This window comes from Micropterus dolomieu, linkage group LG11, assembly GCF_021292245.1.
Source record: "Micropterus dolomieu isolate WLL.071019.BEF.003 ecotype Adirondacks linkage group LG11, ASM2129224v1, whole genome shotgun sequence".
Taxonomy (NCBI): Eukaryota; Metazoa; Chordata; class Actinopteri; order Centrarchiformes; family Centrarchidae; genus Micropterus; species Micropterus dolomieu.
Window position 1 is genome coordinate 16549149 of NC_060160.1, and position 27830 is coordinate 16576978.

General features: G+C 41.4%; 1 protein-coding gene across 3 annotated transcripts; it reads right to left on the reverse strand.

The window, feature by feature from the left end:
• Nucleotides 1-27828, reverse strand: zfyve28 (zinc finger, FYVE domain containing 28). 3 transcript variants are annotated; one of them, XM_046062863.1, is made up of 15 exons: nucleotides 27635-27827; nucleotides 27418-27546; nucleotides 9639-9779; nucleotides 7261-7398; nucleotides 6882-7084; nucleotides 6651-6740; nucleotides 6421-6510; nucleotides 6225-6326; nucleotides 4623-6137; nucleotides 4250-4345; nucleotides 3600-3763; nucleotides 3393-3509; nucleotides 2235-2339; nucleotides 2020-2123; nucleotides 1-1889 (listed from the first exon to the last, which is right to left on the reverse strand). In XM_046062863.1, the coding sequence occupies exons 2-15, from the start codon at nucleotides 27451-27453 to the stop codon at nucleotides 1758-1760; spliced, it is 3033 nt and encodes a 1010-aa protein (XP_045918819.1). In that variant the 5' UTR covers nucleotides 27454-27546; nucleotides 27635-27827; the 3' UTR covers nucleotides 1-1757. The 3 variants fall into 3 exon arrangements, with proteins under 3 accessions (XP_045918819.1, XP_045918820.1, XP_045918818.1); XM_046062864.1 differs by having other exon boundaries at nucleotides 2235-2336; nucleotides 27418-27828; XM_046062862.1 differs by having other exon boundaries at nucleotides 27418-27827.
• Between the last annotated feature and the right edge of the window lie 2 nt (nucleotides 27829-27830).

The window sequence follows — 27830 nt, forward strand, 5'->3', positions numbered from 1 at the left end:
TTTTTAAACAGGAAAAAGTAGTTTATTTCAATATACATCGCATTTAAAACTATATAACATTATTTGTTTGTTGAATATTTCACACAGCTCTTATCATGGAAATGTTACAAAATAAAAACAAAGCTTTGAAACAATAATAGTATATCCTGCCCTTTAATTACTGCATGATTCCTTGTATTTTACATAAAAGTAATTATAGCTTCATTCACTGTTTTTGTTCTTTATAAAAGAAAAAAAACATACCATTTCAATGTGAGTTTATAAGCTCTTTGACAAAAATAAGATTCAATGAGAGTGAGTGAATTTGATTATGTAATGCCTGAGAAACTGCTTTATGTCAGAGCAGAATGGACATTTTGTGATATTTCATTGATGTCACTCAAAGGTCCAGATTTGTAGATTGGCCTCTTCAGACCATTCAGATCTACAAACTGTAATACATAATGAGCATGGAAGTTACTCATCACAACGGATGCAGATTCAAGAGCAGAAAGGAAGTCAGGTGCAAATGATGTCCGTCTGCGAACAAAATATCTGTTTCTATCTGACAGTGCCACCAGAGCTGAAGACGGAACTAATTTAGTGTAAACCCCAATCAAACTTCTCTCTTCAAAAATGGCCTATAACTACAATTTAAATACCAAAGGGTTGTCTTTTAAAATGTGCAGAATCATTGCACTAGTCACAATATTGCACTATATTGAGTGTGAAGAAGAGAAATCAATAGGCAAAAATCGGCCTTTAGTCTGTAGGCCAGCACCTGAGAAGGCCTATGGTTCAGAACAAATTGTACACAACATAGTGATGAGAGCACTGAGCGAAAAGAGGTCAACTCTCCACTAGGTGGCCTTCAAGACCTGACGTTGATGACTAAGGAATCCCTTTTATCCATCTCAGTGAGCAGCAGAGGCCCCAGAGAAAAACTTAACATGCCACGGTGCAACTGTAAAAGCAAGGGGCACAGCCCATTGCCATCAAAAGGTGAACATCAAATTTGTCGGAACCTGGACCCCATTTCACAAAGTGATACAGAATTACACATTCATTAAAAGCATGAAAAGGAATCTCAATATAAAAGCTGTCTGTTTTTCATTTTTGCTTTACTCGGTGTGGTAGCCTGGTGCAGATTTTTTTCCACTCCCCATATAAATAGCAACCGTTTACTGAAGACATTGTAGTGTAGCTATTACCAGAATTATCCTTATTTACATGGTTATCATGACTTACATTCTTTTGAGTAATCCGAGTCCCGTGGGAGCTCTGGCACAAATGTAGGAAGCTCTCAAAAGCATAGGAAAATATGTCACAAGTCCTCTCATTTACACTAAAAGCAACAAAACTAACAAGGTGGCCTGTTCTGATTGTGTGCTGCAAACTGCTACAGAGGATTGTTGCACAATGCCAGATCAAAATCTGTTATTGCCCCTCTCCCTTTTGCACATCCATAGTCATACAGGCATTTGTGAATCATTTGTGTGTGTTGGCTGGGCACTGAAATCAAACCCTTTGGTTCCGTGTGATACACCAGTCTCTCATAAGCAACAGAAACAGGTCAAATCATCACTCATCGCTGTGTGTCTCGTCTCTCTGCTCAGTCATCTGTAATGACCTTACTCTCAAGCCTTGCTTAGTAGGTACGATGACAACCATTAAGTTTACCAGAGCCGTGCAGCATTTGCTTTGTACACAGCCGTGGATCTGTCCGTTGCATATGCTCTTGTTGTGGCGGACTGTGTGGTCTCAGCAATGACCTGGGGTTAGATGCCAGCCTTTTCGCTGTAGAAGGGCGTGACATGAAACATGTAGCAGTGTGTGCAAACCCTGACAGGCTTCATCTGGCCGTATCGGGGCAAAGGAGCAGAATGGGAGGAGCAGCGAGAGCAGAAGATCTGAAATAACACAGTAATGTATGAATTACTATCCATAGGACGACGACACACAATGAATGAGACTTCAGTTTGATCAACCACGCATTAAACTTCTGCCACCTGAGCTCCCTCAGACGGAGAGTCATTGTACCTTTCCACAGCTTCTACAGTGATGCTTCCTACGGATGACAGTGAAGGGAGCCTTGCAGGCAATGCAGGAGTTGCAGGCTTCATCGGGGACCCAGTCTGGAGGGTCTACACAGAGCCAACGAGAAACAGTTACCATCAGTACGTCCGCAGCAGAGAAAAGGAACAAGCTAAAATTTCAACCAAACTCTGAGTGGGTCTGCTTGTGGATTTACTGACCTTCGAACTGGCCTTCCCGGGCCTTGGCTGCCAATTCCGATGAGGAAATGGTCTCCTGACAGAGAGCGCAGTCCTCCAGCACTGCACTACGCAGAACAGGACCTGCTGGACACCATAGAAGAAGAAACTAAAACCGGTGTAGTGTGATTGATTGTTGTTATTATTGTCATTACTGTTGATTCTGGACAGGTTAGAGACAATATAGTGCAGCTGAGGCAGGTGAAAAGACATATCCAGTGATATAACAGTATGGATGACTTTTTCAAAAAGTTTTTTGTTACATATTTTATTTGGAAAAAAGCAGGGCTGAACCACTGATTACATGAATTTAGCTCGGGGTCAAACACTGATTTTTTAAAAAGCAGATTTTTTTTCTATGATCAGCATTTTATTCAGATTTATCAAGTAGTGAAACCTGCAATAGCTGATTTTGGCCCTTGAAGACAGCAAAATGAAGTTGAGAACACAATAGTGACATACAGTATCATCACCTTTTAAGTTCATATGGCGAACTTAGGAAATGGTTGCTCATTAACACATCTAGCAGTTACAGAGCAACATTATTATTCCCCTGGAGTCGTGGTTATGGTCACCTGATGAATGAGAGTCTAATATTCATTCTCTTTTTGGTCTCTACCAACTCTGGTTCTTTAGCTGCTAAATACTCCAGTATGTTCACTAGCTTGTCACTGACTGTGTCTCTCTGCATTTGGTGCTGAGCAGTTAGTATAAAAAAGGATTTGGAGCTTTTTCGCAGAAAACAGCGGTCTAGCGCAGCTGAAAACTGTGCTATGAGAGCAGTGAGAGTGAACCAAAAGAGTAAAGTTGTGGTTGGCCAGCTAAACTCACTATATAGCTCCATAAAGCAGGGGCAAGCTGCATATTTAGGTAGTAATTCTCTGTATGCTCATCACTAAGAGCGCTCCCTTTCACTTTGTCATTTGATACATTAAAAGTATCAATTACAGCCGCTTTAACAATGACAATTAACATAAAATTTACAGACAAATATTAAATCTGTACATGCAGATTTAATATTTTTGAGCAATATGTCCAATGAAATTTGTGTAGAGTATGCGGGCCAATAAAAACACTCGCACTAAGGCAGATTTGAATTCTGTCTGTATCATATCAATAAGGGAAAGACATGTTCCTCACCTTTCTTTTGCTTATCATTGTCTCCCTGCTCACACTTGGTTGCCATGACTTCAAACAGAGTCTTGAGGATGCTGCGAAGGTCACTAGCATAGTTGGTCTGCAGCTGATCAGCAACACCTGCATCATACCAGTACACACATAATGGATGTCAGCACGAGAGAGACGAAGAGATGGCAGGAGGTCAATGTAGAGTGTGACAGCTTTTACCTGATATACAGACAAAGAGACGGTGGATGAGGTCGCTGCTGCTGTGGAAGCGTGATCGGATTTTGTTCCTGGCAGCCATCTTGGCTACTTGCAGGGCCAGCTGGATCTCCTGATTGTCCAGGTCCTCTGACGTCCCCGAGCTGGAGGTCAGACTGCTGACAGGGCTGGAGGGAGCGAAGAGAGACAGGACAAGTTCATTATTATTTCTTTCTTCAAATACAATCTACACATTCAATTCACATTTCATCCATTATAGTTTTAATCTTTAAATTAAAAATGGCAAATGAAGCAAATAAAATGAAGGTTGAAAAGAAAACAAATCCACTTTTTATACACACTACAAATTGCCAGGTATTTGCTGTTACCATTGAATATACTGGACATCAATACTCCAACATCTGTCTAATTAAACCTACAGTCAGGGAGTAATGCAGTCACCTGCAGCCCATACGGGAAGGAGTGACTGACACTTCTGACATATAATTATTGAATGCGAACAAAGGACGGCATAAAGACTGGAAATTAATGAAATGAAAACAATCTTTTTATCTATCTTGCAAGGACTTTATAGTTACTACCAGAGTGGGGGTGGGAAAAAAACACTCACAACCATATGACAGTGACACATGCTTTCATGAGTGATTAGTTACCTGGGAGTGTATGCACTGCTTGACAGACTACATGTAGTGACCGACACACTCTCAAAGTCACTACCTGACACAGAGCTGAGGGGGGAGTTCTGAAAACTAAAAACAACCAAATACATAATATACAGTACAGAACAAACACAATGGTAAAATAAATACACAGGTATAGAATTAAGGCAACTTGCAGAAGTGCAGAATGAGAAACAAAGGATGAAAGCAACAGAATAATTCAAAATATATGAAAATATGGTAAAAGTAAAACAAATATCTATGTTGATGTAAGACTGTGTTGAGGTCGTATGTCCCCCAGAGACAACAGATTTCTCTGATATAAACCAAAAGGCTAGTAAAATCACTCATAATAAACGCAGCGCACCTGGAGCTCCTCCTGCTGTCCTCTTTGGTGTCCCTCTTTAAGTCTTTAGATCCTGGCTTGTCCTTATCCATCTCCTTGTCCCTCTGACTGCCTCCACTGGCCTGCTGCCTGTTTTCTGTCCCCAGCTGGTGGTTGCACGGAGAAGGTCCATCCCCGCAGTCCGGAGCGTTATCCCCCTGCCCTGGAGCCACCACCAGGCACTTCTCACAGAGCTGGGAGTTTGAATCCTCTTCCAGGGTCTCTGCAGAGCAGCGGGAAGAAGGGGGAGTCAACCGGGCGAGCTCGTCCTTACTGTGAGGCTCATGACCTCGCGGGGGTAGCCGGCAAGCAGAAGACTGGATGACAGTGCTGGGTGCTACGGTCTTACAGTGTTTGTCCAATCCCAGGGAGAGGCCTAACCCGAGTCCACTGGTCTCTGTGGTGATGGCATCCTCGTGGCCATCCTCACAGCTCCCACAGCAGACACACGAGTTGAGCAAGCAGTGAGTGGCCACCAGGGGGCCGCAGGGCTCAATCTCAGAGGGAGCGGGCCGCGGCAGCAGCAGCTTGTCCACGGCCAACTCCGTCAAGCTGGGTGAGCGAGGGTTGAAGATGACCGTGGCAGACAGCTTCATCCCACCCATGCGGTGGGCGATGACCTCAGCTGTTTCAGACGCTGTCCCCTCCAAACCCATCTCCCACCCGTTGGTGTAAGGCAGAGGTTCAGAGCCAGGAGCAGCAGTGCAAGGAGGACGCTTTGCATTAGGACAGTGTGTGTTCTGGCTGCGTGGTTGCGGGCATGGCTGTTCTGACTGGGCCTCAGAGTACCAGCCGTTCCTGGTAGAGTCTGGCCGTGGTCCCGGCTTGCGCTGCACAGGACGAGCAGACTGTGGTGCTTTGGAAGGACAACTACAGGCCTCTCTTGAGACGCTGGTGATGCCGTCTCCTGCTCCGTCCAGGTCATCCATAAGAAATACCCGGTCCTCCTCGTCTACATAGATGCCTGTCCTTCCCCGGCCCACCAGGTGCCTACGGGGAGAGGCCTCAGTGCTAGAAGCCCCACTGGAGCCTCCTGCCCCTCCTCTGTGGGGATGGTGTGCCGGGGACTGACCCTGGCTGGGAGGTGACAGCAGGGTGGACATCTCGTCGCCCACGCGGTACACCATCATGTGGAGCTGCTCCAGTTCTTCCTCATCGTACTGCATGGAGCAGGCCAACTCAGCCTCCTCTGCCTCCTCACACAGCAGGCCCTGATCCTCCTCCCCCCTCTCGGTTTCCACCTCCTCCCAGCCCTTTTCCACTTCCGTTGGTTCCTCCTCCTGGCTGGGACCAACAAATAGAGACAGATTATCCTGCTCCCCCTCCCCCTTGGAGGTGTCATTAATGGGGTCGTAAGATGAATGATTCTCTTCGACTGGAGCGGGTGAGCTGTTTGTGGCCAGCCCCTGTTCTGTGGACAACTCCCCGTCTTGAGAGATACACAGGTTCCTCTCCAGCGTAATCAACTCCTCCTCAGTCAGGGTCTGCAGCAGGTCTCTGCAAAAACATCGTTGTAACATAATGATAGCAAACATAATTTAAAAAGATAAAAAGATATTTCTCTAATATATTCAAAGACTGTACCTGATTTTCTTCAATAAAGTGCGAAAAGGCCGGAAGAGCTCAGACATGTCCTCTGATTTTCGGTCCAGGTTGAGAGGTCCCTCTGAATACACAACCAGCCCACTAAAAACATACATTTAAAATTCAGCAAGAGAACAGGAGAGAATAGAAAACAAAAAAAGTGGGCGGAAGAATGGAGAGGACATGCAACACTTACCACACAATGGCTAGTCTGGGAATTGTAAACATCAGTGCGGGTTCATAGTCATCGATCATGTCTTGTGTGAGATAGCCCAGCGTCAGGGCCCTGAGACATTAGCAGAGAGGAAAACACAAAAAAAGTACCACATTATCTCCATATATTATTTAGATTCTGATAAATTCCAGATGAAGTCAGCAGTGCTCTATAGGCTGTAAAATCTTTATAAATGTTTGTTCTTCTCTCACCTCTCCACAGTCTCACAGAAAAGCACAATCACATCCTGCTGAACATAGTATTCTTTGGGAGACTTGACAGGCACCATGGCTGACACATAACTGGCAATGGAAGTAAAAGAAGACATTTACGGCTTTGTTAAATGTTATTGGCAAAGTTGAACCAAATAATCCTTGAAAGGATGACAAATGTGGATTAGTCTTGTAGCTACAATTGCCAATCATGTCTGGTCCTTCAATTACCTGAGCTCAAACTCAGCAAAAAGGCTGTCGAAATGTCGCAATGCATCCTTCATGCGGTCCGTGTACAAGTTAAGGTCTCTCAGGGCCTGGTCTCTGGTGATGTTGCGTACCTCCTCCAGGCTGCGAGTAAGGTCCTTAGCCAGGGGTCTCATTGCTATACTCTCTATCTCCCTGTTCATGATGATGGAACCGGCAGCCAAACACTGCACAGGAACACATACATCATAAATTACCTTGCCTTGTACAGGAGATTAAACTGAGAAAATTATGATTAAGAAATTCCACAATTGCAACCATGAACTATAGTATATTTATGCACGTGTGTAGGACTTGAGCAAGGTTGTTTTCCTCCATAATTATGCTGGAGGGAATATACTACCTCAGCTCCAAACCACAGCTGCCCTGCCAAGTTGTCATGACGAATCTCCTCGGGGAACTTGACACAGAAGTCTCTGTTGGCCCGGTCGTTGGGGATACATTCATCCATGATCTGATTGATAATGTTCAACACATTGTCCTGCAGATGAGCACAAGAGGGACAGAAAACAAAATTGAGCAAACTAGCTGGAGGGACAAACTTGAGTGAGTAGAAATCTGTTCCTGAAAAACAATTTCCTCAGTGTTTCCTTTGATCAACTAAATCTGGTTAATAATCCAAGCTTCACCTCTTTCATAAGGCCACTGTGTTGCAGTGTTTAAAGACCATTGATTAGGAAGTGAATGAAAACAATTTGACAAGCACATGAGACCATTAGGGCTCTCGCAGCTACATTCTCCTTCAATAAAAACACTAAACTAAAAGCCCATAATTCCAGCAGTGAAAATGCAGTGTCACACAGCAAGAGCTAATCAAGAGCTTATGTGCCGCTGGCATGTACAGCAGCCATAACAATGACTTACAATGAGCCTTTCACTCAACCGCAGCTGCACTGTGCACTGTAATCTTGTCAGGCACAGCACTGCGTCTTTCTCTGCTCGCCCTGAGGAGAAAGATTAAAAAGCTTTGAGAAGGAGAGCTTAACCACTGATTTTTGTGTGTGTGTGTGTGTGTGTGTGTGTGTCTTGACCACACCTGAGTACCACCTCACTGTCTGCGAGCATCTCCCAACAGGGGACACTGGTTATAACCTTCACTACTGTTGGGTTCAAATCACCCAGAGGTAGTGACTCTGGCCTGTTCCAAAAGAATGGCTTCTATCCTTTTTATTTTTTCATCTTAGCTCTCACTCTCTTCACTGTCTACCTCTGACCCTTTCTCCTCCTCTGTCTCTTGTGTATTGCCATCTAAATCTTTTTCCATCTCACACACACACTCGCTCACCTGTTCCAGCAGGCCACACTGTAAGAACAGCCGTGCCAACATAGCAGCATGCCAGCAACCCCCACAGAGTCCCATGAATAAGAGCTGATAGCTGCAGTGGAAGGTTCAAGAGCAAATTTTGGCTTGAGTGCACTTGCCTTCTATTCTTGGGGCATCATGCTGCTTAATTCATTCTCCAAAACCCTTGAGCAGGGGCGCCACTGAAAAGACTCCTCTCTGAAGTGTAGTGAGTTTGCCGCTAAACATTTTCACTTTCAACTGGTATGGTGAGAAGATCAAAGACTAATTTTTAGATATGGATACATCCTAACAAGAGCAAGTGATTCCCAATTGCTGAAAAGTCTCAGCTTGACCAACTTGGGGTGATAGAAATTAATTTAAAAAACTGAAAGTAGAAGGAAAAAGGAATCAGAACAACAAAAAGAAGAAAAACAAGGTGACAGATTGGCAAAAGGGAAGGACGCAGGGGAAAGAGGCAGAACAGTCGGGAATCGAGTGATGACCTTATTAAGTGGTTCTCCCCTGTGCGCTGTGGCGGTGGGGGGAGGCTAAGGCACAACGGGCCAGCTGACGACCTCCCTCCACCACCTCCAGCTCTCTCAGCATGATGCGGCATGGCAGCCATCACTCATGCACAGCATCACCTTCTAAGCTCCTCTCAGCCCTGACCACATAAAGACCTGCAAGAATGACTGGTATACAAAACCACATACAATAACCTACAGTACATTCAGAGCTTAAGATTCCCAGTTTGTGTTTCATTCAGCAGTTTTTTCATAGAGTAAAGAGTATCTTTAAGTCTCTTACCAAAGAAGTCACTCCTGTAAACATTTACTAATAACCCACATGACACACACAGCTCAGTCCAAACAAAGTCTACTTATCTCATCTTATCAGCAAAACCACTTGATGTAAGAATCCAACCAAGAAATGTTTAGTAAGGCAACAGTCATATCACCACGCCTGTATCCAGAATGGGGTGATAATGGTGTTGTCAACTTTTAGCTTTCAGGTCAAACCATGCTCCAACCGGGGGATTGTATGAATGAAAAGAATCTACAATAAACATAAGAATTCATGGCTCAGAGTCAAATCCAAGCTGGGGGTTCATTTTAAGCCTTAAACCGACAACTGTGGTTTTGTCCCCCCATCACTGCCACTGAAGCACATTGGGGAGGGATCTCTTAATGGCCAGTATGAAAAGGAGGAACAATTACAAGCAAAACCTGTTTAAATGTTCATTTGGGCAGCTGACTACTAGAAAAATTGTGAACCTATTCTTTCACTTTATTCCAGCTTTACTCCACTTAAGGGCTATTTTCATGTATTATTTATGATGAATGAATGAAATATCAATGCTAATTCAAATAGACTGAAATGTATCCTTAGTGAAATGAAAGGCACAGAAAGATGACTGCCGGTTTCTCCGTGCTGACCTGACAAGAGCGGAACTGGTTGACCAGCAGGGTACATCTCTGAGGGTCCTTTCTGCCGTCGAGGCCGTCCAGCTCAGTGGCCACCTGATTCAGCTCTTCATCAGCATAGTAGAACTGGGCTAGGAGCTGAGGGTCCGTCCTCTTCACAGAAACATAAAGAGACACAAGGAGGTCATTTTCAATACTGGTAACGCTGTTTATGAGAAACAACACAGCCAAAGAAATGCACAGAAATTTCAAAACAACACAAAAATCTAAACATAAATTACTGTGATGACTAGGCTTGAAAATAGTCTAACCCCATCTCAACGGCTGTGTCCAAAATCCCCACTCATTCACCCCTTATGTAGGGAGTTGTATGTAGAGCACTATATAGTGAGCTCACTTGCATTATTAAAACAACACTTTCGGACACTACTCCGATCGTTATTTGGGCGCCATTAATTACGTAATTGCCGTCAGACAATCAGTTTTTTCTATCAACGCAATGCATGATGGTATATAGGGTTTGGTTAGTGACCATTGGTTGTATACTACTTTTCAAAATGCATTCTGGGATACATTGAGTGGACTATATAGGGTATAATAATTATCACTATACATTCGGACAGCACTACAAAATGGCGAGCTCACTATATAGTCAGTAGTGGGTGATTTCGGACACAGCCAACGTTTTGTGTGACTGAGTGTGTGTTCTGGTCATTCATTGACTGTGTTATTTGTTAACATCTTATACCACAACGTACATTAGTCTGCACTAGGGCTGCAGTTGCAGTTGATTATTTTCATCATCGATTAGTCTGTCAATAATGTACTTGCTGAGTTGTTGGTCTAAAAAATGTCAGACGATGGTGAAAAATGCCCATCACAGTCTCCTAAAGCCCAGGTGACGTCTTCAAATAATAATAATATATAACAGCCCAAGACCCAAAGATATTCCTTTTACTAGCATAAAGGCTACACACACATTTGGAAAGCTGAAACCAGAGAATTAAAAAATGGAGCTCTAGTTTGCAGAAATATTCACTCTCAAAAAACTTGACTGATTTATTTTCTGCACTCTGACTTCTTCAAGAGACACGTAGCCTCAGCCAGACAGAATCTGTTCTCATTTCAGGTCTTTCTAAAAAGCTGAAATATAATATTGGGGTTCTCTGTATCAATTACTATTCTGATTCTGATTAACAAAGAAATATTACTATTTTTCATGTCCTCTGAGTCTCAGTCATAGACACACTACGCTTCATTAAAGCTACAGTTGTTGAACTTTAACTCTGCCAATGTCCACTGATTACCAAACATTTTGAGGCAAGCCTTCAAATTTAAAGTATCTCAGAATACCTTTGATCTATTGAATGGTACTTCCATCACAGCAAAGCCCTGTTGTAACAAAATGTTGACTGTCAACTGGTTCTTAACACAAATATCAGAGAGCCAACAGCCCGTGAAATCATGTGACCAACGCTACATCTCAATACAACACAATATTTACAGAGGTAACAACTGAATATCAAAGTAAACAAGACTTTTATTTGACTCTAAATATTGCACAGGCCAGGCCAAGGCAGAATAACTTGGAAGTCTAGAGACAATCAGGGGATGACCGGGACAGAATCTCACGTCCTGTTTAATTGTGAGAGATATGAATAAATTCCCCAGTGTTCAAAACTTGCTTGTTAATCTCATAAGGTGTGTTAATTATTCAGCTACAAAATGTAGTAAGCGATGTCATGCATGGAGAAAATCTAGCGAAACTACAGACAGAGGAATATCACTCTGCTCTATTTTGACAATTAGGTCAACTTGTTGTTCAGGGGAAGGACCCCTGCTCATTCATTACAGTAGTTTCCATGTGTAGTACTTGGGGGGAATTTAGATGTACACGGTTTACAGCTCTACATGAGTCAAATACAGTGTCGGCATGGATAGCTGCAGTCTCCAGAAAGCCAGTTTGTGCTTGGTGGTTTTCTAACTGTGGGCAAGTCAACACATGAATTACGTATTATGTACAGCAAGTCTCCTCATTACAGCAACACCGTGCAACCAGAGCACTTTGGTGTTAAAAGGTGGAGTATTTAAGGCATCAGAGTTTCACCAACTCCAATTGCACATACCCTACAGTGAATCTAATTCTTTTAGTCACATTCTGCTTTGGGGATATAAACCCTAATCTCCTGCAAATAAACCACGAAACTGAGAGACAAAGAGATAGAGGGAGGTAGAGGGAGCAGTCAAGTCAAGGCAATACAGCACAAACGTGAAGGCAGCACAATATAGCAACATGCTGCCGATCTGTAGGTATCAGGTAAATAGGGCATTGTAAACGCCAGTTTAACAACAGATTGTTCTCCCAAGTGCAAAGGTATTATGGTGATTTATGGCAAACACAAGGCTCGGGGTTATACGATTTCACATTCATTCATAAACAAAATTTCAACAAGTATGAAAAAGTGAATGATAGAAAATGGCATTATTCTGACATGAGGAGTTAAAGGTTAATTATAGTGTGAAAGCTCCCCATAAGAATAGGTGTAATTAGAGAGCCTGGCGTGAGTGTGTGTGGTGGGTGGTGAGTGTGTGTGGGGGGGAGACAGAACAGCACAGCACTCTGCTGCTGGATGATGCGCACCTACTGCCAAAACACACAAGGTAGGGAAGAGACACCGACCCACAAAATGCTTAAATAAAACAAAAGAACTGATCATTTGGATTGCTTAGACCGAGCTAGAATGAAATAATAACTGCAATAAAAATTTTACAAGACAATAAAAAATATTTTATTTTAAATCACGAACACCATCAAACGCTGCATGCACTCACGCACACACATCCTGGGTCGGGCTCACGTTGATCAAAAGGTTAATGGTTTCTAAAATAACGACCACATGCCAACGTGCATCATCGCAAACCACATGGACCCAATGACGGTACAGGAGCTTAAAAGGACCGCATGACTGCGCAGACTGGAAGATGGGAGAGCAAAACCGGTAAACAGGCTCGTTTGCCTGCCGTGCATTGCCTCTCTGGAAGTGTTTTTCATGAAGTCACACTGAATACTGGTATTTACCGAAACCTCTCACAGGACCTTTTCCCTTAAGTTTGCAGTGCTTCCTGTTGCGTGATGCTCTCCCCGTGGGCCCTCGCTTCTCTCTGAATATGATACATGGTGCCGTTCCCTCACTCGCTCTCATTAATAATGAAACAAACAGCAAGGAGAAAACACAGAGATATAACCTACAGCTGGGGTACTTGCGCATTATTACTGTGAGGGGGAAAACATATTTGAAACATCTAAAAGGTTATTTGGAGGACTGAGATATGGAGAGGACAATATTTTGAAAATTTCAAATATTTCTGACCTTTTTGTCAGTCAAATTTATTTCAACAACTTATTATGGCCCTTTAATGTGTCATTCTCAGAGCTACAGTAGGGTGAGTTACAGTACAACAGTACTGGATTAGAGTAGATCAGCATTTCTGTTCTTGCTCAAAGACACTCCAGTAGAGCAGATATTTGCTGACATAAAACCCAGTTTGTCCCACAGGGCAAAATCAACAATACTCCTGCACATTTAATTCATGTGTGTGAATTTTTATGTCTCTGCCATGTCATGTTTCCTGAATAAATTGGCTGAGCATTGCAGAAAAGACATCTAATCCAAACTAAAACAGGCAACTCTGAATCTGTATTACAGCAGCAAGTGTTTCGCACTCATCTTAAGTGTTGTTTCTTAACAAGGTCACATACATGTTCTTTATAAATAATCTGTGAAGAATGGGAATAGACAGCCAGTACTATAGCAAAACTAAAAATAATCATCAGAGAGAAGACTGTAAATGGTTTTATTCATGACTGCGTTGACATTACTTAAATGGAAATACATTTCAGTGGGTTTCTCTGAATGTGTAGGCTAATGGGAAATGAGCACAAAGGGAATCATAATTAAATACAGGGAAGCAAAAAAACCCACCATGAGGTATTTCTCTTTACATCCAAATACAGTGAGAAAGGCAATGATATCACCAGCCAGGAGTCACATTTGACCGAACTTTTACACGACAATGAGTGAGTCTATGATACAAATGTCAGGATGACCAAACAGGAAACAGGAGTGGGAGACAGTGAAAGACCGTTTTCTAGCAAAGGCACAGCACACAGACTGGTGCCATTCATTTGGAGATTTCTGATGCATATAGGCCAACGCTGAAGGAGGAAGAAAAGAAGTGTTTGAGACAGACACCATCCTATAGCCTCCTCCTGCTGCATTCCTCACACAAGAGGGAACATTCCTGCAGCGTTGCATCATGGGGGGAAAAGTCAAAGGCAGGCAATGTTCATTTTTAGACAGGCAGCAATACTTGAGCTGCTTGCTCTCAAGTATTGTTCACAAGTTTGGTGTACCACGGGATAATCATTTATCAAATATTAGGTAAAAAAGGTATGAGTCAGAACTGACAAGCAAACAAATGATTGTATGTCATATCTTTTAACTACTACTACACCCCCATTACACCAGTGTAAGAGCCAGGAGCCGGTCGCAACAACTATTCATAAGATCAACATTAGCCTTGTTATATTGACACAAACTACATCTTACGTAGAAATTAGTTGTTACTAAAGCCCCTTTTCCACTGCATAGTACCAGCTCGACTTGGCTCGAGTTGCCCCGACTCGCCTTTGTTTGGTTTTCCATTGTGGAAAAGTTGTACCTTTTTTTCGTATCACCGCCATCGAGGTTCCGCGCGAGCTGAGGCGATACCAATGGTGCTTTCAGACCATAATAGTGTTGTGTCGTTCAATGAATGTTTCGTTCATAAGACCTAATCGTGTATATGACTCGGGAGGAACAGGTTGTGTCAGTGAGTGATTCGTTCATTTTCCGGCATGCATGAAGGTTCTTGGACGTTCACTCGTCACACGGCAGCTGCATGGGCTCCGTCAGCACAGGAAACAGAATTGATTAGTTCACGACTCTCAACTGTGGGTCTCTAGGTCTGAGTCGTTCATTTGTCACGTGACAGCTACTGTGAAGCAGGAATGAACGACTCGTTCACCACTCACATGGGTCCTCCTCAGTCTTTCGTTCATTCTGCAGACTGAGTGATGAGAGGCAGGTCGGGTGTCAGGTAACAGTCACTAGACTGACATTATATAGCTATTTTGTTAATTATGTGACTAAGTTATAGTTTTAACACAGCCGTACTGTAACTTTAGTCCTGCTAGTGTTTAACATTACAGCTAACAGCTGATGAGAGTTGTTCTGGGTCCGCTCCACTTCAGAGCCCTGACAGGGTTCTACTGGGAGCCGAATTACCTCAGAGGTAGTCTCCTCTCCAAAACAAACAGACCCGGTCATTAAATCATTAAAACGCAGCCACGTAGCAACGTTAGCATTAGCTGTGACTACACCCAAACAACCATGTCTTCCTAACCATAACCAAGTACTCTTGGTGCCTAAACCCAACAAAACTGCAACCGCTTCACATCGTCAACAAAGCCTCTGGCGCTTAACTTGCCATTTGGGTCAAAGAATCTGATAGGTCACAGATTCTGGTGTTGCACCAGCTGACAGCTGCAAAACTTGGGCTAGAGGAGCAGGGAGCAGCGCTCCAGCTTTTGGATAAATAAACACCCGTGGTCGGACTGGATTATGCTCTGACAACTACGCCATTTGCTTGAGGGAGGAGTAAACCGCTTTAAACTTTTATTAAATTAGCTTTTTACTTTAGTTTTTGGGATTACAACGTTGATTTATCTTCACTCGAGCTTCTCAGCAGCTAGATTCCGTGCACATCCGGCTCCAGTGTTGTTAGCGTTGTTTGGCACTACTTCATATTTATATAAAAACCGGACAAAACTGGACATTGCCGGGAGAAAAGAAAGCGAGGAGGTTGAACTACCTGGTGAGTTCAGAAAACACATGTATTTAACTTCATTCCAGCTATCATTGTACTTTACTGTGACCAAGTTAGCATAGCATAGCCCGGATCAATCCGAACTCCATTCAGAAAACAAACATTTTAGAAGTTGTTGACAGACCTAACAAAGCATGAATCATATTGTAGTTATTTCGGCATCAGTTTGATTCGTTTATTGCTATTTAATCACAGCAAAATGAGTTTGGGTTCATACAGCTGTAGTAATGGCGAGTTGTGTTTATTCGCGTCATCACTTTGTATGTGAATACTGCAGGGATGTCCAGCGATAAAACCCCCGCGAGGAAAGCGTTGCGTGGATTAAATTCGCGTTTGGTCTGAATAGAGAGCCTAGTCACTCACTTCCGCTTCCGGCTCATGGGACCTTATTTCGGAAAAAATATGTACAATATTTTTCCGAAATAAGGTCCCATGGTGGTCCACTGGAAGGGGAGGGACTTAGGCTCTCTATGCACAATAAAATGTGACATGAAAACACAGCAGACTACTGATTGGTCAGAGAGAATCGTCACTATTCACTGCATCATCATTGCGCATGCATGACAGAGGCCAGCAAAAGAAAGTTTTATATTTTACAGTTTTCGTATGTAATTTCATCACTAAATCCACTTCTGAGAAGTTTTGAGGTTAGAAATCAGCCGTGTAGATTTCGAATATTGACAGTTTTACGAAAAGTGATGGCGGAACATGTGCTTGAAAGTTTTCAAGTGGCGGCGGGGGAAGCCTGCGCCAACCCGCAGGAGGAGCTCCCGAGGCTGGTGTTCTGACGATCTATGCTGCCTTGTCGAAAAATGTTACCGTAGCGCAAACCCGTAGTCTATCGAGTCGCTCTACCCTATCGAAAAATGCTACCTTATGTGTTCCCTTTTCCAATCCCATGAAGTTATAACTCTCACAGTATTATGACATATTCTGTTTTTTGATTATATTATAACATCATTTCAGGGGTAGCGTATTCTGATAGACTAATATCCCCTATCAAATAATGCTCTCACTACAGAATCATCTTATATTGCACCACTACTCACTCCTTGTGTACTGTACGGAGATGGGGAGCATGTTGAAATACTATATTATGCCATTTTTATTTAAGCTATTAGGGGTAGCGTATTCTGATTTATTTATTTTTTTATGTTACTGACGATCAGCCTCTTTCTCGACGGCATTCCCAACAGCAAGGTTGCACAGATTTATGGGCGTGGAAACAAACTACGCTTGTGGGTCATACGCATGCGCAGAGCCCCTAAGTAGCACATCTCGACAGGTAGCATAAATCGACAGAACACCGGCCAGCCGCCCGCTCACAGAGCCCTCCACTTGCACCGTCACACAGACCGCTGCAGCAACAACTAAACAAACAAGGAAAACACAGCTGTAAGGTTTTCATATAGGTTGAAACGTTTTACCTTAAATATAGAGAAAGCTGTATGTGGATCGCTGGTGTGTGTGTCGCATTGAATATTACGTCGCGGCAGTTGTGTGTGGCGTCGCTATGACGACCAGCTACATTGAGGGGTACTATATCTGGGTACTATCTGCAATGGAAAACGGAGCTAACTAACTAACGTTAGTTAGGTTTGCATATTCAGATATTTCCCACTCATTATAAACTGTATTAATATAACTAACTCTTAACAAGTATATCTCCATGTATACAAATCTAAATAAAACTACGTCATTCCTAAATTTATAGGAGTTTAATATATTGTTTTGCCTTCTAAAACAGCTATATTTGGAAGTTATACTGTACAGCTTATAATGCTACAGTGACTTCCTGTTAACATAGTTGATTGCTTTTGAAAGAACAGCAATACATACATTTCCTAGCAGCCTATTTACACATTACAAAAGTCTACTAACTAGCTTCTTAACAGCTGGTGCAACCAAATCCTGGGTCAAGGCAAAACTCAAAGTTGTAATGCTTCTTTAACATATAGTAAGAGGAGCAGTCTGAGAGATTAGGCTATACAAGTCAAAAAATACAGATTTATCCTTTTGTTGGAAATTCAAATCTGAAGCATTGAATGGTAATATTTACCTTGTTATATGGACTATGAGTAAGTGATGATGCCAGGCAAAAAGACAAGCTGTCAGTTTCCATCTGCTTACATAACATAGGTTGACACAGAGTAAAGTACTGGACTTGACATTTACTTAACAAGTATACAGTACGAAAAGATGCGGAAAAGATGACAACTAAAAAGCTGAGTTGTTTTTTTTTTATAAACCTCCAGATTGAGAAAAATAAATACAAGTTGACAAAAAAGGGGGGAAAAAACCTCACAAGTAACAATCAAGTTAAGAGGCTGAAAAACCTCACCTTTCTCTAATGGTATTAAAATTGTTTTTAAAAAAAGCATGTGTGAACATCTGGAAATCTGACTTCTGAACTTGTGAGTTGTGTCATTGCCACCAATGACACCTCTACCTTGAATAAGTGAGGAAATGATTCAGCAGATTCAGCTCGTCCCCTGTGGTGTACCACTCTCCTGTTATACTCCTGCTGTCAGTTGTCCTGACTGCCCTCTCTTTGAGATGACTCAAAAACTCTATCCACTGCAGCCACAAACCCATCATTTCAGACTATTAGGCTCCCACAACTTCATCCAGAGTGACAATTACTGTTAAGCCCCCTCAATCACATCATTTAACAATGACTCAGTGACATTTCTGTCCCTTTTGTTTAACGTTAAATCAATAACAGGCGATGACAGTGTGACTCTTATTGGAACGTGTTACGGAGAGTTGCCTGCTGCTGTATGATCAAGCCAGCCTTTTCATCGAGCTGCTGCTTCGGGGCTTCATTTCTATTCAGACTGTGCGGATGATGGAGGCCGTCAGGGTAATGCTTCATGAACGTCCATAGCATCAGTGCGTGCACATTGAGCCCACTTAAGGGACTTATGAGAAATCTTGCCTCTGCCCTCCATACTCTATTCCAGGCTCAATTTGCTGCCTTCTGGCTGCCTTCCAAGGATGAGAGGCAAATATCGTAGGGGGGAAACCGGTTCACTCAGCTTCAACCAGTCAGTTGGCAGACTGGCAAAAAAGCAGCCGGATACATCACCTTATTTATTATTCAGAACTCAGCATAAAAGCCATTGTAAGAGCGAGCCAATCGTTTTGGTAACAAACAAGGAAACGTCCTGGACCATTATTTACATTAAGTTTGGCAGAATAAAAATTATCATCTTTCTAAGAATGCAGTGTTATACTGAAGTAGGTTCAGCTTTGTTGAGTCATTCCTTTCATGTTCAGCTTGCATCAGGAGTTTCTCTTCACCTCTGTGTTGTTTTCTGCAGCTACCGAGTTATTAATGACAACCTTTCAGGGATAAACTCCAACTGTCTTACAATCATTCTGGTCATATTTTAAGACGCTCTCAGATTTTCTATTAAATAAATGTGCAATTAAATCAATGGCACTAATCACAGACTGCTTAAGAGTATTTCTGTACTAACCACCTGAAAGTTGGCTCCACAGCAAACTAGAGACTTAACTCAGTTCATGGACTCAATATATTCAGAGTGGTCTGCCCATCTGGACTGATGGCATAATCTGTGTGCTTGTCTCCTCTCAGAGGGCTGCCCTAATCTGGCATTTGGACTAAGCAATGACCTGGGCATGCGCCCGGCACATGGTTTAGCATTACAGGCCTTGGAGACACTGGGGGGGGCGTGGGTTGGCTACAAGGCGTGTCTAGGATCCCCTGATGGTATTGCAGTGACACGTGGGGACACCCCTCTTCCCAGCAACTGCAGGGAAGTTCTTATGCAAGAATTAATCTGGTTATACAATCCAGAATCTCCTGTTAAAATTGTGGCTAAAGAGGGGAACGTGAATTTTAGAAAATCCCCAACTTGACAGCATATGAGTCCTGAAGAGATTGGTGGTAATGCATGCCCCCAATCTTTGTATAAAAATACCAGGGGACAAAAAATACTGGCACACCTAACATTTAAGAATTTTACTGAACCAACTGAAACTCAAACAAACCCACTATCATGATTCCTCCATGCAATTTTGACCCACATGTCCTCTTCACTGTTGAGGATGTGCGTGACTCACCGTCAGTCTAATTCTGTCCACATACCTTTCATTGTTATAAACAGTGACGGCATTGCCCAGGCTGTCCCAAATTACATACAGCAATAGTACGTGTATGAGTGTGCAAACACACATCTTTGATGGCTGTCTGTGGAGATTAAATATATGTCAACTAGGACTGCACAATATCGGAAAATTATGTATTGCCATATGAAAAAATACAGCAATTTTCACCAGATTACTGAGTGGTTTACAAAAGTTGCTTTTCTTTTTGCAAATAAATCTACAGTTTCAGTGTTTTTCTTCTGTTCCTCACTTATTTTCAAGTTGTTGCCTACAACTAATGGGGCGGGGCCTATTTTGGCTGTTTGATAAACTGATCAAGAACAATATTGTGATTGCTGGTTCGCTGTGCATGCAAAGCCTGCTTGTCTCACTAGCAATAAACTCTGTGTATCCAAGAATCCTTAAATCCGACTGGTGATGGCACATAGATAAGATGCTTGCCTTTGGTGTGGGAGACCTGGGTTCAATTCCCACTGTGAGACATCCACCATTGTGTCCCTGAGCAAGACACTTAACCCCTAGTTGCTCCAGAGGCGTGCAACCTCTGAGATGTATAGCAATTGTAAGTCGCTTTGGATAAAAGCGTCAGCTAAATGAATAAATGTAAACATCAGATGTTACATCAGACAGACTTTTTTTGTAGATTAGCCGTGGAAAATGAGAACCATGCAAGTTGTCCTTTTGTATCAAGCAGCAGAGAAGTTGAGGTGGTTGACTTATTTAGACTTGCTTGACATTGCGTTGTTCTGCGATGTGACTATTGCGCATGAGCACATTGCGATGACGATGCTGAAACGACAACAGTCCTTATGTCAACATTCCTGTGCAACTGGGATTGCTCCACTGACATCTCAACATAAAACCAGAGTAGCAAAATAAGTAGTTATAAATACATAAATAAACAAAAAGTAGCAGTCATCTGCTTGCATCTTTCCACTTTTCCAAATTGCCTTTTTTTTGCATGGCAGTACTTTTGTCATTCATATCATCTTTCCCTCATTATGTTTTAGCAAATTTAACAAAATACTGTATATCACTATCTGGCAAATCCTCTTTCACAGCATAACAAGTGTGACAGTAAGAGCTGCATCCTTTCATTCCATTCAGTCCCTTTTATAGATGTCGCTTCCATCCTCAAGTCAGACATTACTGATTTTACTTTTGTTTCTTCATGCTGGCACATGAAAACTACAGGGTGAGACGTATTTTAATATTTATCAACTGAAAACATACAGTTTTCTATGAAAATATCAGTTAAATTATCAATGTTGATCAAAAATCTTGTTTCAACTTGTCAATTCTTCAGGATTTCTCATCATCCCAGCCCTAGAATCCAGTAAGGAGAAACACCAGAGCTGCTAAAGAGCGACATCCTCTCATCTTATCTCCTGCCAACTTTAACCAAGGCCAAAATCTAATCCCAAAAATACAGGCCTACTGTTCTCCTCTCTCTCCCATTCTCCCCTGCTGCTAAGACAGAGCCCAGAGAAGGAGGGGTGGCATTTCATTTTCTGGTTTTTCCTAGAACAGCTAGACTGATAATGTAGAAGGCGCCTTCAGTGCATGCTTCATGTTTATCATCAGTGACAACAGAAAAGAGGAATTTAAAATCATGACTATCTGATTCTCTGTAGTAGCTTTAAATCTCACTCTTCTTCCACAGCTATTTTCTTTCAATCATCGCTTCCCCACACCTTGGACTGTGGGCCCGGATTCCCTAATCGTACAATGAATTTAAAAAGGCCTTCAATCGCCTGGCCTGTCTCGATCTGCACTAGGGTCAGCTCTCTAAATCCCGGCAGCTGACACCAAATCAATTACCACGTGGCTGGTGGGTAAGCAGAATGGGACATGCACAACAAACTCCAGAAACCGAGGCTAAGTATGAAGACTTGCTGGCCACTGCTCAGCAGTTTGCTGTGCCATCGACTCCGTGCCAACTGTGCAGAACCAACTCTGCAAAGACAAGACCCTAATTGCTTTGCCTGCTCTCTGTTTTCTGCTTGCATATTAGCAATATTCACAAACAAACCAGGGTAGTGATAAACAACTGAAGGATAAACAAGAGGGTGAGATAAATCAGCAGAACCTGCTACAGCAATCAACAGCCATGACTCACCAGTTCTCGAAAACTGACAAAATAAAAAAAGTATTTGTCTGTAATTTTCGATTTGTGTTACATTTGTCCCTTACATATTACTTGGTGGAAAGTGCCTAAATATTGAAGAGAATAACATCTAATTCATATGGTACAACCGGAGTTAATTAGGGCTCCAACTAGCGACTATTTTTATCATCGATTGATCTGCCGATTATTTTCTCGATTAGCCGATTGACCTAGAAAATGTCAGAAAATTGTACAAATGCCCATCGCAATTTCCTTAAGCCCCAGGTGATGTCATCAAATAGCTTGTTTTGTCCATTCAACAGTCCAACAAAGCAAATCATCACATTTTAGAAGCTGGAACGGGGAATTTGGCAATTTTGCTTGAAAAAGTATTAAGTGACTATCAAAATCACTGCAGATTATTTTTCTGGAGTGATCGATTAACAGACTATTCGTTGCAGCAGCTAAATTAATGGGTATCCACTTAAAGCAGAGTGAGTTTGACGATTATTTTCTCGCTTAATAGTTTGATCTCTAAACTATCAAATGTCAAAATAGTGAAAAATCACAATTTCATTGAACCCAAGGTGATGTCTTCAAATTACAAATTTTGTCCAAACAATAGACTAAAATCCAAATATATTCTATTTTAAATTATATAAAACAGAGAAAAGTGCCATATTTTCCACATATAAGAAGGTAGAACCAGACAGTTTGTGGCCTTTTTGGCTGATTTGACGATTACACAATTATCAAAATTGTTTCAAATTAATTTTCAGCTCTAGCCCATAGGTCCTTGGTACGTTGATTGTTTACTACACGATGAACAAATTATCTGAGAACAAAGATCTCAACTTCAAATGTCTTTAAAATTCATAATCATGTTCATGGGTATCAACTGAAAGAGGAGCATGGACCCAATACTAAGAGCCACATACAGTTCATTTCATACAAAATGTACTTTTCTTAGCCTGGAAGGTTACTGAAAATGTGTTTTTTTATTAGACATACAGTATATAGCTAGTACTGCGGTTTTAACCATGTGTCAGTGCCACCTCTTGATAAACATTTCCTCTCAAAATCAAACTCAACTGATGAGTAGGGCCCACACAGCTGGCAACAGAAGCAAAACTGGCCGGATGATAAGTAAAAATGTGTTGCTTTGTTGAGACCATCAGCTGTCAACATGTTGGGTTTTTGTTCTGACAGTAGACACAGATCTCTAAAGCATCTTTTATGGTGGCATGACAATGATTTACGGCCATGGTATATACGGCCATGCCTTGACGTGTTTCATTAACATCACAGCATTGTTCTAGATATAAAATAATAATAATAATAATTTCATCTTAAATCATTAAATATATCTATGGGTTAAACTTGTATTTAAACCTGAAATGATTTTCCTAACAACAATTTATTGGTAAATTAATCTTTTAAGTCATTTTTTAAACATTAATGCCAAAACCTCATTGGTTCTAGCTTATCAAATGTAAATATTTGCTGGTTTTCTTAGTCTTCTAGGATAGCATCTGGCATTTGGACTGCACTTTTCACCATTTTATGACATGATTATGACAGAATACATGATTATTTCATTAATCAAGAAAATAACCAGCAGCATGTTTGATAAAGAAAATTATTATTATCTTACATATTGTCTTAGTATATGGCTATAATGTTTCTAGGCATTTTCTTTTCACTGAAATCTAAAACGAAGATGTATTTTTTCCAAGTTCTTAAGAATCAGTGATCTGTCAGCTGTTGGATGACCTTATCAAAGCATGACATTAGCATTACATTATGTTCATACACTTGCCAAGGGCTGACATTGTCACACTGATATCTGTTTGACATTTCGATAAGGAGGAGAAAGTCGGCTACCCACGCACTAAACTGTCCAGTGGAGAGAGGGGGGAACGAAAGGCAAATTAGTGGCATCCTGTAGATGGAGTTGAGTGCACCCGGCCTGGTGCGAGCTGTGAGCCCGTCACACTGACAGATGAGGTGGTGTGGAGTTGAAGGTCAGCTCCTGAATGCCTGATGGAATAACAACCAAGAGAGGAACACAGGCTACAGAGAAGTCTACAAGTTTAGCCTCCTGACATCTCTCTCGTTCGCCATGAGTCACTCTGCAAGTTTGCCGCTGATGGACAAGAGGTGAGGAGACAGTGGCCATTTTGATAGCGCGGAAACCTGAGCCAGGTCTCATCTTTGTTTGGGACTGTGAAGATGTGTGATGGAGCAGATTTTTATTAATACTGTCCCCCTGATTTCACCCTCTCTAAAGCCTCTCCACCTATCTAAAACCTTTAACTACAGAATGTACAAAGTTCAATGAGCAGTCAGATAAAAGGACACAAAATACCTATATATTCTGGGAAAAAGAGGTTAACCATTCACACAAAACTAGCTAAACCAGTTCAAAGACCTAGAAGGAACATGAAGAATCTATTTACAGAACTATAGCCTTACTTTAGGTGAGTTCACTACTACAGACTCTCCCCCACAGCCTTACAGACGACCAAGACAATCCATTCTCACACATTCATCTCTTTCTGGAAGTTGGCCCTTTGATGGCAGAGTCAAGCAGTATAGACCAGTACATTATGTATACACTGGGAAGAGATTGTGTAGCAGGGGCAAAAGAAAGTCCTCCTCAGTGGGACTTATCTGGGAGGTAAAGAGCAGCTCGGGAAATATCAATAGCTCTGCTTCAGTCAAGGGAACATGCTGATTCAACAGTCTTGCATCTCCGGGAGACCATAGTTCAATAATAAATGGCTTACTGTTGATGCAAGATGACAATACTATGCGGTGTTCAACTATAAATGCCAGAAAATGTGGGTTGGGCACAAATTTTAATTATCACAGAAATATTTTCTCTCCGGGGAAAAGACAAACTACTTTGTAGCTTAGCTGCTGTTACGTAGCAGGAGCATAAAGTGATCTGAACCCTCCTTTCATTAATGTTGTCTTTTCATACTGACCAGCATAATTACCGAGGGTTTTTGCACTTTTCCCTTCACCCCCTGGAGGCAGAACTGGTCATTTAAAACCCACAGACGTGTAATTGTATTAAATCGTACCATGGCCGTGATTTGGCAGAAAAGGCACTGATGTAATAGCTCAGCACTTCAAAGTCAGTAGTCATTCACGAATATGACAATACTCTGGTGAACCCCAACACTTAGGCCTAACCCCAACAATGGACCACAAAAATGCTGCGACAGCAAATAGGGTTAGACAGAGAAAAGAGGAATGACGCAGGCACGTTTATGCGGTAAAGAGCAGGTGGATAATATATAATCACAGGCATGTTATTTTATCTCTGTCTGACATTGCTCTCACTCCAATTACTATTATTGTTTGATATGGAAACACAGTTGTCTTCTACTACCAGACAGACTGACTTGTATACGGACATTTAGAAATACACCTTTACAAACCTTTCAAAGTAAAGCAAAAGTGTGATTTTATATGCCAAGAAACGTAGAACTGCACCACAGTCACAAACTTTTTAAAGAGGCTATTTGCAGTATTTCTTCCTCAATTTCTAACTTCTAATTTCTAAAAATCTGCTTTTGAGACTCAAAATCTACAGCAGTTATGATGCAAAGTCAACCTTTAATGTGCTGTTATTATGCCAATATACTGAAAGGACGGCATGCATTATACACACTAAAATATTATTCAGGTCTGTCGACTTGCTCTGGACTTGTGTGCATGCACTAGGGAAGAAAACTTTAGCCTCTTTATCAAAAGTCAAGATTATTTTAATTCCATGTTTTTATATAAATGCTCTGCAGTGGATAATAATAACATTTTTGTACCCAGAGGAGGCTGTATTAGCATACTGTGTAGTACAGTTCATTTCGCAAGGTACTTTTCAATGGAATATATTACATCTAAAGCTCAGAATTCTTTATTAGTAGACGAATCAGGAGTTTCTCATGTGTGCAAATCATCACATTAAGTATAGCAGCAATATCTCCTCCTAAAACCTAAATGTTAACAACAATTCCTTTCCTGGAGAAATATTCACATTTATTCATCCTAAAAAGTGCTGCAGTTGGCATTTATAAAAGTGCTCATTTAACAAGGCGACCAAGCCTTCAATACATCCTCTGCTGTGTCAGGCATGTTTCCACACTGAGCTTGATTTAAAGAATAACCACACATCTGTTATAGCTCGCTCTAAAAGTGATGTTTTTGCCTACAAATGGCGTATCCTAGGACCAAGTAGCAGCTGATTTGATGTGTTTTGACTTTAACTAGGGCTGGGGGATATGACAATAAAAAATTTTATGTCAATCGATATTGATAATTACTGCCATAAATGCCGAAACATTATTTATTTTAAGCTTAAAGGCAGATTTGGGCTCCTGAGTCAAAGTTGAAGAAACCATACAGTTAATTGTGGTTTTAAACTATTGTCAGAACATGACAAATACTTGCCGGTGGATCACTTAACAAATCTAAGGTAAAACATTTACAAGAATTATAATGATAAAAATCTTTTTTCAACAAATATGCATGAGCAAATTAAGTACAATCTTTTTTTCAGTCCTTCTTCCTTAACAAAATAAATATCTTAATAGAAAAGTTTTCATTTGTTATTTAAATTAATGAAATCGAACATTTAATTAACATTTGTTATCTTTATATTGAGGAAAATTGTTTCGGAATAATTATTGTTATTGTTTTATTGCCCAGCCCTAGTTTTAACAACAGCTTATCCAATTTGTGGTGCTGTCTACAATCCACAAACAAATAAAACCCATCCAAATGCTTCAGAGCTGAAACAATTGGAGAAAAATAACTACCAACTATTTTGATCATCAATTAGTCATTTTTTAACATTTTACCTAGTTCTGCTGCCCAGTGCTGCTTCTCTTTGTCTTATGTGCAAGTAAAATTAAATATCTTTGGACTTTGGACTATTAGTCAGACAAAACAGGTAATGTGAACTCATCAACTTGGGCTTCAGAAATTTTGATAGCCATTTCCTTTACAATTTTCTGACATTTAAATACACCAAATGATTAATTAGTTAATTAAGAAAATAACCAGCAGATGGATCTTTCATGAAAATAATTCGTTGCAGCCCTAAAATGCAAATTAAGTTTTTATTTGCTTTCCTATTTTACAGGATATATTTCTTATTTTGTTAAAAGATTATGACAGTATTGTGATTAAAATTACTACCATTTTAATTATTATTTTATCACTATTACTAGAACTGCTGTTCTTGTTGTTATTAAGGTTTTACAGAGAATTTGTGACTATAATACCAAAACAAAAGCACTTCAACAATACCAAACATTAATGGCAATGTCAGCTGAAGGCAACCGTGAGTCAGTGTAATTAAGTGTACACTGACCGGCTGTAACATTGTTAGTCCTGATTAGAGGTTGAATAACAACAACAAAGGGATATCTGCTGGTTAAAACAGTGTAACATCAGGAACACAGGCTAACGTTAGCAGATTTGTGGCAGTGTATGAACTCATCAGGCTAGCCAGCCACACTGGTCGGCTGTGCTGCTAGCTATCTCCAAAGCTATGTATTAAAATTGACTGACTGCGGAGCTGACACAGCGTGTGAAGCCAGGATAACTTACCTTGGGCTTGTACAGCCACTTTCGAAAGCGATTCATCGTTACCTCGCCACCTTCCTTTGTCACCAACCCCTCCTCTCCTCTGCTGTACCTGTGTGTCTGACAGTCCGTTGGCTGCTAAGCTAGCTAGCGCTGGTTTCCAAAACAGAAAATGTACAAATCACAATGTAACGCTATGGTAAGTTGTCCCAAACGTTACAATACAGCTATGAAATCATACAAAGGAGATATTCGAAAACAACGACTTGTTTCCATCTTCGCTGAATCCCGAGGTTGGCTGCCCGTCTCCCCCACCCGGCCACTTCCAAAGTCCCGACGATACAGACAAGCGGAGCACCGACTGCTCTGCTGTTCTCTGGCGCTACTCGACGACACTCACGTTGACAACATTCACCTCCCACTTTCCCAGGAAATGA